The sequence below is a fragment of the Paramormyrops kingsleyae genome, chromosome 24 (genome assembly GCF_048594095.1).
Source record: "Paramormyrops kingsleyae isolate MSU_618 chromosome 24, PKINGS_0.4, whole genome shotgun sequence".
Lineage (NCBI taxonomy): Eukaryota > Metazoa > Chordata > Actinopteri > Osteoglossiformes > Mormyridae > Paramormyrops > Paramormyrops kingsleyae.
Genome location: NC_132820.1, coordinates 3,399,692 through 3,413,391, shown reverse-complemented (window position 1 = coordinate 3,413,391; position 13,700 = coordinate 3,399,692). Strand labels below are relative to the sequence as shown.

At 45.3% G+C, this 13,700-nt stretch overlaps 2 protein-coding genes across 4 annotated transcripts in view; one reads left to right on the top strand and one right to left on the bottom strand.

The window, feature by feature from the left end:
* Nucleotides 1–335: 335 nt before the first annotated feature.
* Nucleotides 336–8,331, bottom strand: LOC111850792 (pre-mRNA-splicing factor RBM22). Its single transcript, XM_072706478.1, has 11 exons — nucleotides 8,226–8,331; nucleotides 6,594–6,647; nucleotides 6,154–6,183; nucleotides 5,500–5,632; nucleotides 4,651–4,751; nucleotides 4,000–4,172; nucleotides 3,464–3,664; nucleotides 2,629–2,793; nucleotides 2,020–2,102; nucleotides 1,444–1,572; nucleotides 336–950 (listed from the first exon to the last, which is right to left on the bottom strand). The coding sequence occupies exons 1-11, from the start codon at nucleotides 8,277–8,279 to the stop codon at nucleotides 814–816; spliced, it is 1,260 nt and encodes a 419-aa protein (XP_072562579.1). The 5' UTR covers nucleotides 8,280–8,331; the 3' UTR covers nucleotides 336–813.
* A 4,196-nt stretch (nucleotides 8,332–12,527) lies between these two features.
* LOC111850329 (bifunctional heparan sulfate N-deacetylase/N-sulfotransferase 1-like) overlaps nucleotides 12,528–13,700 on the top strand; it is a 48,984-nt gene continuing 47,811 nt past the window's right edge. For 2 of the 3 annotated variants that reach the window (XM_072706810.1, XM_072706811.1), the window contains exon 1: nucleotides 12,528–12,928. The gene's annotated coding sequence lies outside the window, so the exon portion shown is untranslated. Of the gene's footprint in view, nucleotides 12,929–13,581; nucleotides 13,631–13,700 lie in introns of all 3 variants that reach the window. The other variant, XM_072706812.1, reaches the window with a different exon arrangement.

Below are 13,700 nucleotides of genomic sequence, written 5' to 3'. Positions count from 1 at the left end.
CTCAACCAGTTGGTTAGAACAAAATCTTGGTCTGGACTTTTACTCTCTGGACCGGAGCTAAGCATTTCTGCATACTATATATCCATCCATCCATGGTCCAAAGACCAAGTGGAGGGCTTAAGGCAAGGGAAGCGCTGTAGGCAAACAGTCACTAAAGGCAAAAGATGCAGATTCCCTATTCTATGGTTTTGGACTGTGGGAAGAGGGAACGTACCAACTTCACATAAGGAGCGGGGGTGAGATTCAGCCCCTCCCCCGAGCCCTGGAGATGCAAGAGAATAGTGTTACCCACATATAAGAGCAGCTTCCACAACACACAAACACAGAACACACAGTAACGTTGAGATGGTTTAATGAAAAGAAGCATTTCACAATTCTTAAGGCAATGCAGAGTGACGTGGCGTGATTCTTATGAGCGGCGCCGCGTGACTGGTTTTCACCGGTCCGGCAGGATGCGTGACAGCAGGCATACAAACAACACAAGTCAGGAAACAGCCTGCGACTTAAACGAAGGCTGGGGTCACACCCAGAAATACACCAGCGTCCATATACACATCGTGAGTAGCAAAAGGAAATATTTACATAAGAATCAACCGCACTTCTTGAAAAGCAGAGGGGATCTTCCGTGCCCTGTGAGGTCCAAGCACACCAAACCACCTCAAAGCACATCAGATTCCTTCATTTCCTGCTAAACTTGCGCCGTCAATGCCTCAAGTCACCGAAATGACAACAACTCAGCTCACAACGGCACTGAATATCTCTCCTCTTACGTCACGTCTATTATTGGGTAAAAATTCATTTTAAAAAGGCAAATTAGGAGCCATCGTGCCGGCCGGCATGGGCGCCCATGCGCTGAGGATCCTGGGAAGGATAGTGCAGCTGCCCCGGAGGTCTCATGGACATGGGCGGGGGAGGGGGAGAGCCCATGTGGAAAATGGCTGGTCCAAAACCTGCGGGTAATCAAGAGATTATTCATCCACCTGAAGGGAGTAAAGGCTGATTATACTTCTGCGTGGAGGCGACACCGTGACGAGCACAACGCTGCGCGATGCAGCTTCAGATCTGGCATCTACAGTCTTCCCACCCTGAGATATATTCAAATCGCTGAATCACACAATTGAAACCATTTAGCAAAGTATCCTGGTTACATTTGCGCAGCTCCAAACTTCCCGTAGACAACAGTCGCTCTTTATGCATTTTCTCTTACAAGGTCAACGTCTATGCTACTTTCTCCTTTTCTCTAGCCTCGTAAAGTACGAATAAACTTAATGGAGGTAAGTGAAATCGCTGTTGGCATCCTGAGTGTTTTATAGACCTGTTGCTACGACGCCCAGGGTGGGTTATTTAACGCTAGGCGTAAACAGCGCTCCTGTTCCAATCGGCGATATAAATACACCTGCAGGCATGTAAAGGGAAAGACAGTGGGGGGGGGGGGGGGGTTACCTGGCGGTGGGGGGGGCACTATGCCAGGAGGAGGCGGAATGGCGACGCTCAGGATGGCGGGAGACACGCTGGGGCTCAGGTTGAAGTAGTTGGCCGAGGATTCCTCTTCTGCTGGAGGGGGGGGCAGAGCTGCGGAACAGACAGGGGGGTGGGGGGTTAGAGAGGCTCCCATCCTGTGAAATGCTAATTTAACCGCGGGCAGCGCAGATAAAAGCACCACTCAGAACATCCACTGTAAACGCTAAGAGATACCACCATGCAGCCAGGAGTGGCTTTGCCGTTTCTAATTTAATTAGATTAAGAACATGCTCTTCATTTGACTTAGAATGATGGAATTAGGGTGAGAGATGGATTGGCTTGCAGGTTGTGGGGAAATCAACGATGTAATTGTATGGTGATTCACAAAGCCTGCCCCTCCCAGGATATTTCAGAAACTAGATTAATAGCCGGTGAGTGGAATTAGCTAGCTGGCTAGCGGAACATACTGCTTCGGCATCCTCTAAATAAGGAACGTGTTCATTTTATATTTAGTGTAGTGACTGTTTCTGGCCCACAGGGGGCGTGTGGAGCACTTACCTCCTGGGAGGCCAGGAACCGGCTCCAGCTTCAGCCCTGCCTCTCCCACTCCGTCCCTCTCTCTGCCCCGTGCGGCCTGGGACCTGTAGGGCGGGAAGGCGTTTAGCACAGACCAAGAGTCTAGGCTGCCTTAACACTAACAAAGATAAGGAGCAAGGGCAAGCAGGTTCAAGAGGCAGCGAAATCTGTGGGAAACTTTTTATCGTTATTTAAACTAAAACATCTGGATGTTGTACATCAGGACATGGGAAGACTTGCAGGGAGGCTGACCCTTGAGATGGGTTAGCAAGCACGCTAACGATACGACTATTGTTTAGGGTTAGGGTTAGCAAGCACGCTAACGATACGACTATTGTTTAGTGTTAGGGTTAGCAAGCACGCTAACGATATGACTATTGTTTAGTGTTAGGGTTAGCAAGCACGCTAACGATATGACTAGTGTTTAGGGTTAGGGTTAGCAAGCACGCTAACGATATGACTAGTGTTTAGGGTTAGGGTTAGCAAGCACGCTAACGATATGACTAGTGTTTAGGGTTAGGGTTAGCAAGCACGCTAACGATATGACTAGTGTTTAGGGCCCAGTGTGGCTTTGTAGAGATGAGGACTCACCTGCCCCACTTGACTGTAAGGCGGCGCCCGTTGACGATGAGCTTGTTGAAGGACTTCTCGGCGGCAACCTCGGCCGACTGCCGCGTGGCGAACTGGATGAAGGCACACTGCTGCCTCTGCACGACCGTTGTGGTGCGGATCTCGCCGAACTGGTAGAAGTGGTTCCTGAGAGGAGCGCAGCAGAGAGAGCGGAAGCACGAGTGTCAGAGATAGAGGTGATAAAACATGGGAAAACGAGCAGTCAGTCTGGGAGAGAGGACGAAAACAGCAGAGCGACATCCTTGACCGGCAGGCCTGCGAAGAGGAAGTGTGAGTGATACAGAGATGTGAATCTGTTAATCGCATACTTTCAGTGACATAATCGTGAGCAAAAAGTGTTACAGTAAATGTGCTCCCTCGCTTCGAAGTATCTTTTGTTGTCAGCTTTAGATACATTGAGGTGAAATATTCTCACTGGTGATGGAGCAAATGAAAAATAATGAATATGATATAAAATACTGAGAAACATGATAAACTTGACATTTTAAGACAGGGACATTAAAACAAAAAGTACAATTAATCGCCTGATTGTGGGGAAAATTACGCAAATCTGTCATTGAATAAGAAGAGCAGAATATGCAATAAATAAGTAGATTTTAGTTTCACGGCTGAGTTGGGACTTTTGATTCCTTAACAAAGCAGCCTTAGATTGAGAGGAACCAGAATGTTGAGTCAGTCTATCCATCCATCTATAGTGTTTCCCAGCCCGGTCCGAGCAAAAATGTGGACTGTCTGTAGGTCTATGAGGACTGGATTGAGAAGCACTGATCTATACACAGACACACACAGGCCCCACCTGAGGTCAGCCTCGGTGACAGTGTCCCCCAGCCCCCCCACGTAAAGCGTGGTGATGGTCTTGTCCTCGGGGGGGTCCAGCCGTGGCATAGAGGACGCCTGTTTCAGCAGTTTGTCTGCCACCGGATCGTTGATGCCGTAGTAGCGGTCCTTGATGTTCTGGTCAGCCAGCGGGTCGTCTGGATCGGTCGGCTTCTCATGCCTGGGGGGTTCAGACATCAGGCCAAGAGTCACTCTCCAAACAGGCAGCGTTCCATGGGGGGGCTAGAAGCACATTTATTAAAGCTGCCTGCAAACACATTTTAATTATTATATCAGCTGATTCCTGGAATAACTTTAATTAATGGATCGATCACCACCCCACCTTCCCTTAAAAGGCAGCAGGAAAGTGCAACTTATGCTACGTTTATAGATCTGAGACACTTTTGCTGCCAATTCAGGCCATTTACCACTGAAGTCTAATTGCAGCGCCCCCCTACCAGTGAGGTGGATGTACTACCGCACAGAGTCCACCCCACACAATCCTCAGTCACCCACCTGTAGGGACACTCCTCGCCCCTCTTGCACTCGCCCTTCACCCAGAAGGAGCAGATGTGCGGCCGGTTCCTCTTGTAGTACGGCGTGGTGCGGGCCAGCTTCAGCAGCATGTCACTAGAGCTGGGCACCTTGCCCAGCTGACCCACGGGCCGCGTTCCGTCCGAGTTCAGGATCTGCCACAGGCCAGCAGGGGGAGACGTCACGCAGTTAATCTGCTGTCCACTACCATGAGCCAAAAATCTACATAAGTGTTTTTTTATGTAGATGCTAGCATAGCCAGTCAAGAAAAAAAACAACAACATCACCAAGCACCACCAGACAGACGAACCGATCCCAGCCGAACATGAAGATGAGTTCACAGCACAGAGTGGTGAAAACCTGAAATAACTGACGATATTTATAGACTCGGGACAGCAGTCATCTTAGTGACAGGCGGTATGCAGACTCTCTGCAGGGCTTTTCTAAGTAATGGAGACAAACCAGCTGACATCCGCGTCCAGCGGGCACCATACAGCACTTTCCAGAAGGTGTGGTCAGATAGAGAGCATCAATCCATCTGCCACCAATAAATCTCCAGGTGATGAGCTTTGTAGAGGCCCTCCTGGGAACAGCTCAGGGTTGAGGGACCAAACGTTGACCAGGGTGCGTTACCTCTCTCTCCATGCTCTGTGTGTAGTACTCCTTGTTGACGTCCGATCTGGGCATATCGTCTTTGACGGAGAGCCCCGTGTCGCGGACTTGGATGGGCAGCCCTGCGGGGGGGGGGTGAGGGAGACAGGGGCTATAAATGGCATGTTTGAGGGCATATTGTGACAGGTGAGAGCCGCCTGATGGGGGTAGTTTAAAAACGCCGTGCAGCAGCACTTGGCTGGCGCCCCGTGTCCCCGGGGCACGTGGAGAACCCGAGCCAAGGCTTGGTGGGACAATCGCCCCCCCCAGGGCACCAAACGAGACACAAACTAAACACGCCAGATCTCCCACAGAAACTTGACTTACTCAGCTGTGATACATGAAGGACAGGCAAACCAGTTTTATACTGGTAACACAGGATCACTATACACTAAGAAAAAAAAAGTACCAACCAATATGTACCTTTGAGGGTACAATCACTGGGGCTGTAACCCTTAAGGGTCTGCCAGTTATACCCTTAGCTGTAGGTAAATGTAACTTTAAAGGTACAGAAATGGGACTCAGAGGAACATTTTTGTACCACTGGGGATACTTTAATGTTGTTTGTACCTTGGGGAACAAAACCGTACCAAGGCTGTACCCTTTTTGCTATAAATACTGATTTTGTATATTTAAGAAAATCGTATGTGTTCCTTGTTTGTCTGTGCAGATATAATGTATGTGACCAATAGACACAATCTAGACCTGGGAAAATGCCGTTTGGCTTCTGTCACACAGCTGTAAGACAGAAATGGCAACAAGCAACCTTGGATTTTGAGATATTGTGCCTGATGCCGTGAGAAAGCCCAGAACGGGCATGAGGGCACTCACCGTACTCCAGGTCCAGCAGGCACGTCTGACATACGTTCTTCATCTTGCTGCAGGTCTGACACACCTCTGTCTTCTTGAAGCGCATTCGGACTCCCGGGCACCATCGGAACACCGTGAAGGGCCTGGCGCAGATCTGAGGGCCGGCAGGTGCTGTTAAATACCTTCGTCTCCCTAACACTCACGGTAAACTCAGTGGAATTCCCGTGCTAAAACTGAACAGAGCCGGTTTTTATGAAAATGTTGCTTTTCTGACTTCAGAGACTTAACTCACTGAGTTAAGTCTGTTTCTCAGCCCGGTCCTCAGGACCACCAGACAGTCCACATTTTTGCTCCCTCCCTGCCCCCAGCACACCTGTACCAGGTATTCGGCGTTCTTGATTGGCTGGGAGCTGGGAGGGAGCAAAAATGTGGACTGTTTGGGGTCCCCGAGGCCTGGGTTGAGAAACACCGAGTTAAGTTCACTCATCTGTAGTTAGGAAATACACCCCCCCCCCCCCCCACAGGAATTAATTCAGTACCACCGGATAACTGCCTGAAAACATCACACAGTGAACCAATCACTTAAATCCACAGACAAATAACGGATCATAACCGTCTCAAACCATTGAGTTTATAATTATAAACTGTTTCGATGATGCAAACTTAACAACTTACTTTGCATTCTTTGCCATACTTTTCTTTGGTCTGTTGAAAGAAAAACAAATTAGACCGGAGCATAAACAACCAGGAAACAAAGCCGTGTAAAGATGGAACAAAGAGGGTGACATTAAAGACAGCAGGAGACAAAGTCACCGCGACGATACAGGAGGGAGCACAGCCATCGTTTGCTGGCAACACAGAGGGCTGGCAAAAAATGTGAGTTGTATTCTAGAAATGCACACGGATCTCAAAATGTGCCAATTTAATTTTTTTTGTATTTAATATATAAGATCGTGTGACCTATATCATTGTGAGTTGTGGTAATTTAAAGAACAATACACTCAGGAAGTGTTACATTAAAATCACATTTTAAACTGGCATAAAAAAAATGAACACGGTATTGTGCGTGTGTGTTAATGGGTATTAACAACGTGACAGAAGGCCTAATCACTTACCATACGGATGTAGGGATTTTCACCCAGGCATGTCTGACAGAGAATGGGAAAGTCCTGCAGGAAAGATGCAGATTCTCATATTCAGAAGCCAAACACATGCTGGAGCGTCTCCCTCCCTCTCAGAATCCCAGAGGATCCTGCACCCAGAGGCTTCCAGCTCTCCGAGCGGTGACTGGTACGGCGAAGGCTCCTGACGGATTCCCTGGCCTCCCATTTGTCGTCCAGTGTCACCAGACTGAATTTACACTTGACTGATCATTTCCTCTCAGTCTCACCCGGTAGGTGGGTTTATACTAGCCGGGGCATGACATTTTAACATGTAATCTCCCCTGTGTGTGTGTCTATCTATAGAATTTAATGCACTATTACTACACATAGTGGCATTTTAGCAAATAATTCACTTAATTGTACTCATTGTACCCTATTTACTGTATTTAATCTAGCATCCCATGAACCCACACCCACTTATATTAAACAGAATGCATGCAACCACTGGCTTGTCTTAATTGCATCTATATCTACTGTACATGTCATGCAGGTCCACTGGGCAGCCATTATCAACCAGACTGAAAATCCCTTTGCCTGTGAACATACTAGATTTTCATTTGTCCATGTGTCTCCCTACAATTCACACCATGAGAAACGCTACCGGCTTCAAAGCTTACTTTAAGCCGTATGACAACATTCCTCCGTTCGAAGCGCTCCTGTATTAGCTTCCACCTTTAATGCAGAGCAGTCTAAGAGCTCCAGAAACTATTTCGACCTGTTATTAGCGCAGCTCATACCCATCAGCACTGGGAATTACACGTCGCAGGCGTCCTAAGCAGCCCATCCAGGGTTAACGCGGGTAAATATGAGTCTGGCTTTGCACCCTGGCGGACACAACCACCTGTCAACCACCGACAATGATTTACCCACCAAGCATGTGGCATTTACTTACTGAAAAAACCAACATTGAATGTTATGTCTATTTTTACGCCCATTGAAGGTTTCTCTTGGCGCAATACAGCGACATTTTAACCAAATTTACTTTCGCTGAAGCTTCAGAAAACTGTACCCGGTGTGGCCTGATTGTGATACGCTACATAAACACCGAAGACAATGACTAACTTGAGGTTTGCACAGGAGTTACGAAATCCACCATAAGCGTCGTACCAGGTCATAAGACAGACAAGCCTTCGTTTGAACAGGGCATTTAGTCAACAATAGCCGTAAAATACGAGGGGTAACCCCCCCAATAATTAAAAAAGGCCAACGCATGCCCCGCCTAGACCTTAACCCCCGCCCCCAAATGTTCAACCCCAAGTTACGCCATTGTAGTTAAGCCTAACTTAAAGGAGCATTGAAAACTTATTTTTATTGCAAAATAACAACAGAATTCCGTAGATGCCATGCGGCCCGGGACACACAAGCCCAGCCCCCCCAGATAACGCCATTACTAACGATGTTCCTTTGTACACGGCGCCTTCGGACGGGAAGCCTACATCATGTAGTATTTCTAGTGAAGTTATTTGAGTCTTTGTCTCTGTTTATAACGTCGATCTCGTGCTCAAATCCGAAATTAAAGAAGCAGCATCGTTCGGGTTTGGTTTTCCCCAAAAAGAATCAAACTATAGCTCATTTCAAACGTACCGCGTCTTCCCAGTTCTGCCTGTTGTACGTGTTCGAGCCGAGAGACGTCGCCATCTTCACGCAGGAAATACTCCCGGCATGCAGCAGCAACAGTGCAATCACGTGGGGCTTACGTCTTTAAACCCTTCGCCTGTGATTGGTTAAATTGCGGCAGTTGCGACACGTAGAACACGTAACGCAATCTCATTCATTTTAACGCGACTGAACCCTTGCACCTGTAACGAAGTTTTGGTTTTGTTGTCATGTTACATATTTTCGCCCTTAATTTTCTACAAGAATGTCTGAAATCCGAAAAGAACACTAAAATCCATTACTGCGGCGGAGAGTTACCTACATTTGGCTTAATTTACTATACTACTTAAGAGGGAGTGATACAAAAAAAATGCATTTGCTCAAATTTTGTTAGAACTTGCACTGGGGTTTAAAACCCTGAGACGATTTTTTTTTCTTTATTAATTCCCCAATCCAAAAATGCGGTCTTCACGTCAATCGGTGACTGCAAATTATCTTGAAAGCATGACACAATATTTATGTATGGCTGTGACAGAGCAAGAGAATAGGAGTTAGATAAAGACAAGAATTCATTTCCTGTTCAGAACATATGTTGCCCTTTTTATACCTTTCCCCAGGATGCACTCTGGAAGGACCTGCCATGAAGGATTTATGGCTTATTTGATTTACATTCCAAGGGAAAGTCATTCTCTCAAAACATACATGGGGGGTTACATATGATATTTTTCATATTCCATGCATAATCATTGCAAAAGGTGGAAACATCTGATTTCTAAAGCCAGGACAAGGCCAAAGACAAAAAAAAATGACGGCGTCAGTTTCTCAAATTGGAAAATGGTACTTCATATATTTTCATTGGTGAAGCACTACCTTCCAAAGACTTAATTATACTTGGCTGTGTTTTGATTATTGCTACATAATAGGCAGCATCAGATTGCCATTTACTTAGAGGACACAATTATCTAAATAAATAACCAAGTTTCAGCTTTCACAGATATCTGCTTACTGAACCATAGCACTGCTCAGACTGACGCATCAAAGCACATTTTCAAAGCATCCATATGCAAGTCTAATTTCAACACTTGTGTGCCTGGAATTCAAACGTTTATGAAATCTCAGATCAGAGTGTTTTTAAATGCAGGTTTTTGTGCTCAGCACATAAACAACTTAAACACCACCGTTGTTTAGTTACAGCGTGCTGTCCTTCTTCAGCATGCTTTCCTTCTTCAGGCTTTCATGAGCACATTGTGTTCCTTGATCACATGACCTGTAACGAGGTCCTTTCCTCATTAGCACATTGTGTTCCTTGATCATGTGACCTGTAACGTGGGCCTGGTCTTGTGAGGTCAAGACTAGGCAAATGCTGTTGTCATTTTAATTCAGCTACTGAATTCAATCTGGCATACTTACGTAGAACAGATTCACATCACCTGTTTATCATTCTAGATTCTGTGAAATGGTTTCAAAATACAAAGCAAAGCAGTTTTAAAAGATTACAGTACAAATCAGTATTTCAGGGCAGAATACATAATATGTGCTTGTGTGGCAGGAACAAAATATGCGATACAACAAAAATAGATTGTATAACTGAACAGATAATCACTCCATTAGTTAGAGACATAACCATCCACTCCACAAGAACACACGTAATCAACCAGCACAAAATTTGCCCATGTAACAGTTCTAATTGCTCGTGGAAATACAAGCACTTAGCAATGACATTTAGAGTTGGACAAAAGGCCACCTTGGGCTTATCTCACAGCAGCGAGTGAAAATAGCTCAACTAATCCCACACACACCTTAACATTCCTGGGTGTGTGAATCGTTCGTTCTCTTCATGGGTATTTCCCGAGTCGAGCAAAGACCCACACTGTTTCTGCATGATAATGACAATGCGCGACATCCATATTCACAGTCTAAGATTAGCTTTGTGCAGCGACGACACAAAGCAGAACTCAAAAGATCATTTTCACGGTGCCATTTTTTATTAATTGCGGGGGAAAATGTATTATTATTAGGAAATAGTAGGTTTGTCATTTCAAGATCATAAATAATATATTTCCTCAATGTGTGTCAGCATCCATCACCTGGAGAAATATGGGTAACTGGGGCAACAATATGCATGGGGTTGAATGCAACGGCAATTTGTGGTGTGGCTATGTCACAAAATAGAAAATGGAGGATTATTATTCATATCTAGCACCAGCACTGGGAAGTTTAATGTTGACAAGCACTTCTCCTATTTAATTCATGAGGCTTAGACATGGGTAACTCATTAACATGAGAGATTACTGACTAATGATTGTATTCCAGGCCACATGTAAAACATGACGAAGCCTGCCAGTGCGGGAATCAGAGAAACACAAATATTTTGTGATGTAATAGAGGGCCTTACAGAAGCCCCCACTGTACTCTGATTTTGGAGGATGGATGGACAGGGATACAGACAGACACAGACAGACAGACACAGACAGACAGGCATACATACTGACACACAGATAGAGGCAGACACAGACAGGCAGACACAGACAGACAGGCATACAGACTGACACACAGATAGAGGCAGACACAGACAGGCAGACACAGACAGACAGGCATACAGACTGACACACAGATAGAGGCAGACACAGACAGACAGACACAGACAGGCATACAGACAGACACAGACAGATAGGCATACAGACTGACACACAGACAGAGGCAGACACAGACAGGCAGACACTTTCTCCCCGAATGATTGAAAAGGCCCCCTTTTTGAGATTCTGAGAGACCATTTTCAATCACTGAAGATCACTGACTTAGCAGACAGCAATTGTGGTCTGCAAAACTTACCGAGGACTACTTGTCTTCCCCGGTCGAGCGCAGCTTTTCAGTCTTAATAAGCACTGTATTTAGATTCAATGTTGAAGAAAGTGCGACGAATAGAGAGAAGGACAGCACCTACTAGCGGCTTCATTTTGAACAGCAAGGACCCCTAAAAGCATCATCAACTCCAAACCGCGAAGTTTTTGGGCTCACAAGTCGTTTCGATTTCAATTCAGGTGTAACATAATAAAAGTTATATATTAGCCTTTCCAAACTTTATAATACATAAAATTGATAAATGTTAAAAAATGGAATTCATGCTTAAAAATCTGCACATTGCTTACAGGACATGAAAATAAAACCTTGTCGTTTTATCATTGTCTTTATCAGGCCATTCATCCGTCCGTCCATCCATCCATCAATCCATCCAATACAGGACCATGGGTTTTGGTGGGAGGGGCCGGGAGCCTGTTTCAGGGAGCACATGCCACAGAGTGGGGGTACACCCTTAAGTTTTTTAATTGACTCATTGATGATTCAGTTCTAGCTGAATTGTTTTTTTTATTAATTAAAACAAATGCATTATGGATAATAAATTATACAATTACGGGCCAGTTCCTCGTCTGACCTGTGGAAAATCAAACTTTATCGATATCGGTTGTAGTAAATAGTCTAAGAGGATGCTAGGTTTTAAGTCGTGGAAAAGAGTTATTAACAAGATTATTAACCGAGACGACCAGACGAACTGAACCCATTAAACGGGAGGCATCGCCAGACTTTCAGCTGATTTTGTGACATTATTGATTTTGTGACCTTTACAAATGAGAGAATACGATCCAAATCGTTTCCAGAGCCGAGCTCAAATAACAAAGTAAAACGCAGGCCTATATTTTAGTTCAATTTATCCATGTCTGGTTAGGGTTTCACATGTTTATGTGAAATAAATTGTTCTGTAAATCATTTTCTAAGGAAAGAATTTGTGTGTTATAGACTTTTCCACATGATCATTTTCCATATGTAATTGCACATAGAGCACGGACTTCTCGCATGCCTTAATTTTTCCGATTTGTTTAAACACAATCTCAGACACAAATTAATGTTGTTTTTGTCTGTATTTTCCCCAGTGAGTTGCAATAGTATTACATATAGTCACTGTAGCTGTACTGGATCAAATCCCTCATTTTACTGATGATCCATCTGTGTATTAACGTGCAAATTTAAGAAATTAATGTTAAATACAAATTGATATGCATAAAGATTGTACAAACGTCACATATTCAGCTGCTAGGAAAAACAACGGGACAGAAAACGCCAGTGGGTGGAAAATTGTTCCACATTTTCTAACTGGGTCATACATTTCTGGTATACATTCATTATATTTGTACGTTGCAGATAATCTGACGTTAATTGTGAACTGTGTTTTTAAATATATAGTCTCTCTGTGGGTGGCGTGCGTTTTCGGAATAACGTGTAATATATCAGATATGTAAGGGCATATAAAATCAGTCAGATTCCTTCTGGTGTTACAAAACTTTAAAATGCATGCTTTGTACTGTGATACAAACGTGGGTGTTGGATTCTGTTCCTAACATCTCACTCGCTGGAATGCATTTCTTTTTATGCAAACACTTCTGGAACAGCGGGGTCAGCTCACACCCTATTTTATTATCGGTGCGCATCGGGACTATACGCAGACCGAAGGGACGACTCACGGGTCTTGTTTTCCCGTCGATGATCTTAGCTGCGTGAGCAGGCGAAGCTTCTCACGTTTCGCCAAGACGATCTATCTGTGTCAGAGAAGCGGGACGCTACTATTTAAGACCCCCCAGCTTAAGTTCAGATAAACCTTTCAGCTCTACTGCGTCAAGATCTGTTACGGAAAGTGGGTGAGTAAGACCGACTGCCTTTATGGACGCATGTTGCGGTATGTGGCTTCGGAGGAGCTGCCGGGCTGGAATGCCGCTGGCTCGCCGGCTATGCGCCGTCATACGGCGGGCTCCGCCGCGCCGACTCTCTCAGTGCTGCCGCCGGAGCCGGAGCAGCCGCCGATCGGCCTCGGCTGAGCGTCTAGCCGAAATGCGAAGCCCCGCGGACCCTTTTACGGCTCTCGGGTTCGGGTCATACGCGACAATCTGCCTTTTCTCCCAACTCGCCCGTGCGGATCTTAATATGGAGTCTCGTCAGGTTTCCTTCGAAGTACACAGGCGGACAGCAGTGTGTGACAATTAAAATGACACAATTTAACAATCGGCTAGTTAATAAAAATCCATGTCCCCCCCAGAGGTATAGTTGCTTCGCTGCCTATTTTGAAACAGCTGAAAGGAATTAAAGTTGCGAGTTATGCTATAGGAATAAGCGGGGGAACGCGCACACGTACCGGGCGCAACTCCTGCTAGTTAGATAATAAATCAGGGAAGGTGCAGTCAGCGATATTCCTGCCTTTTTGTCAGCGATATTGAGTATTTACTGTTTGCATAACCAATTAAAGGCACGCACGTGTTGGAAAGTTTTTCATTTTAATGTGAATTTTGGCTTACAGACAGGGTGTGCAGTTATGAAAAGGCACCCGAATACACGTCCAGAGCAACGTGAGAGCCGCCTTTTGTTTTAATTTTTAATCAGCCAGGTTTGGTTGAGCTGTTCACCGATTTTGACTGT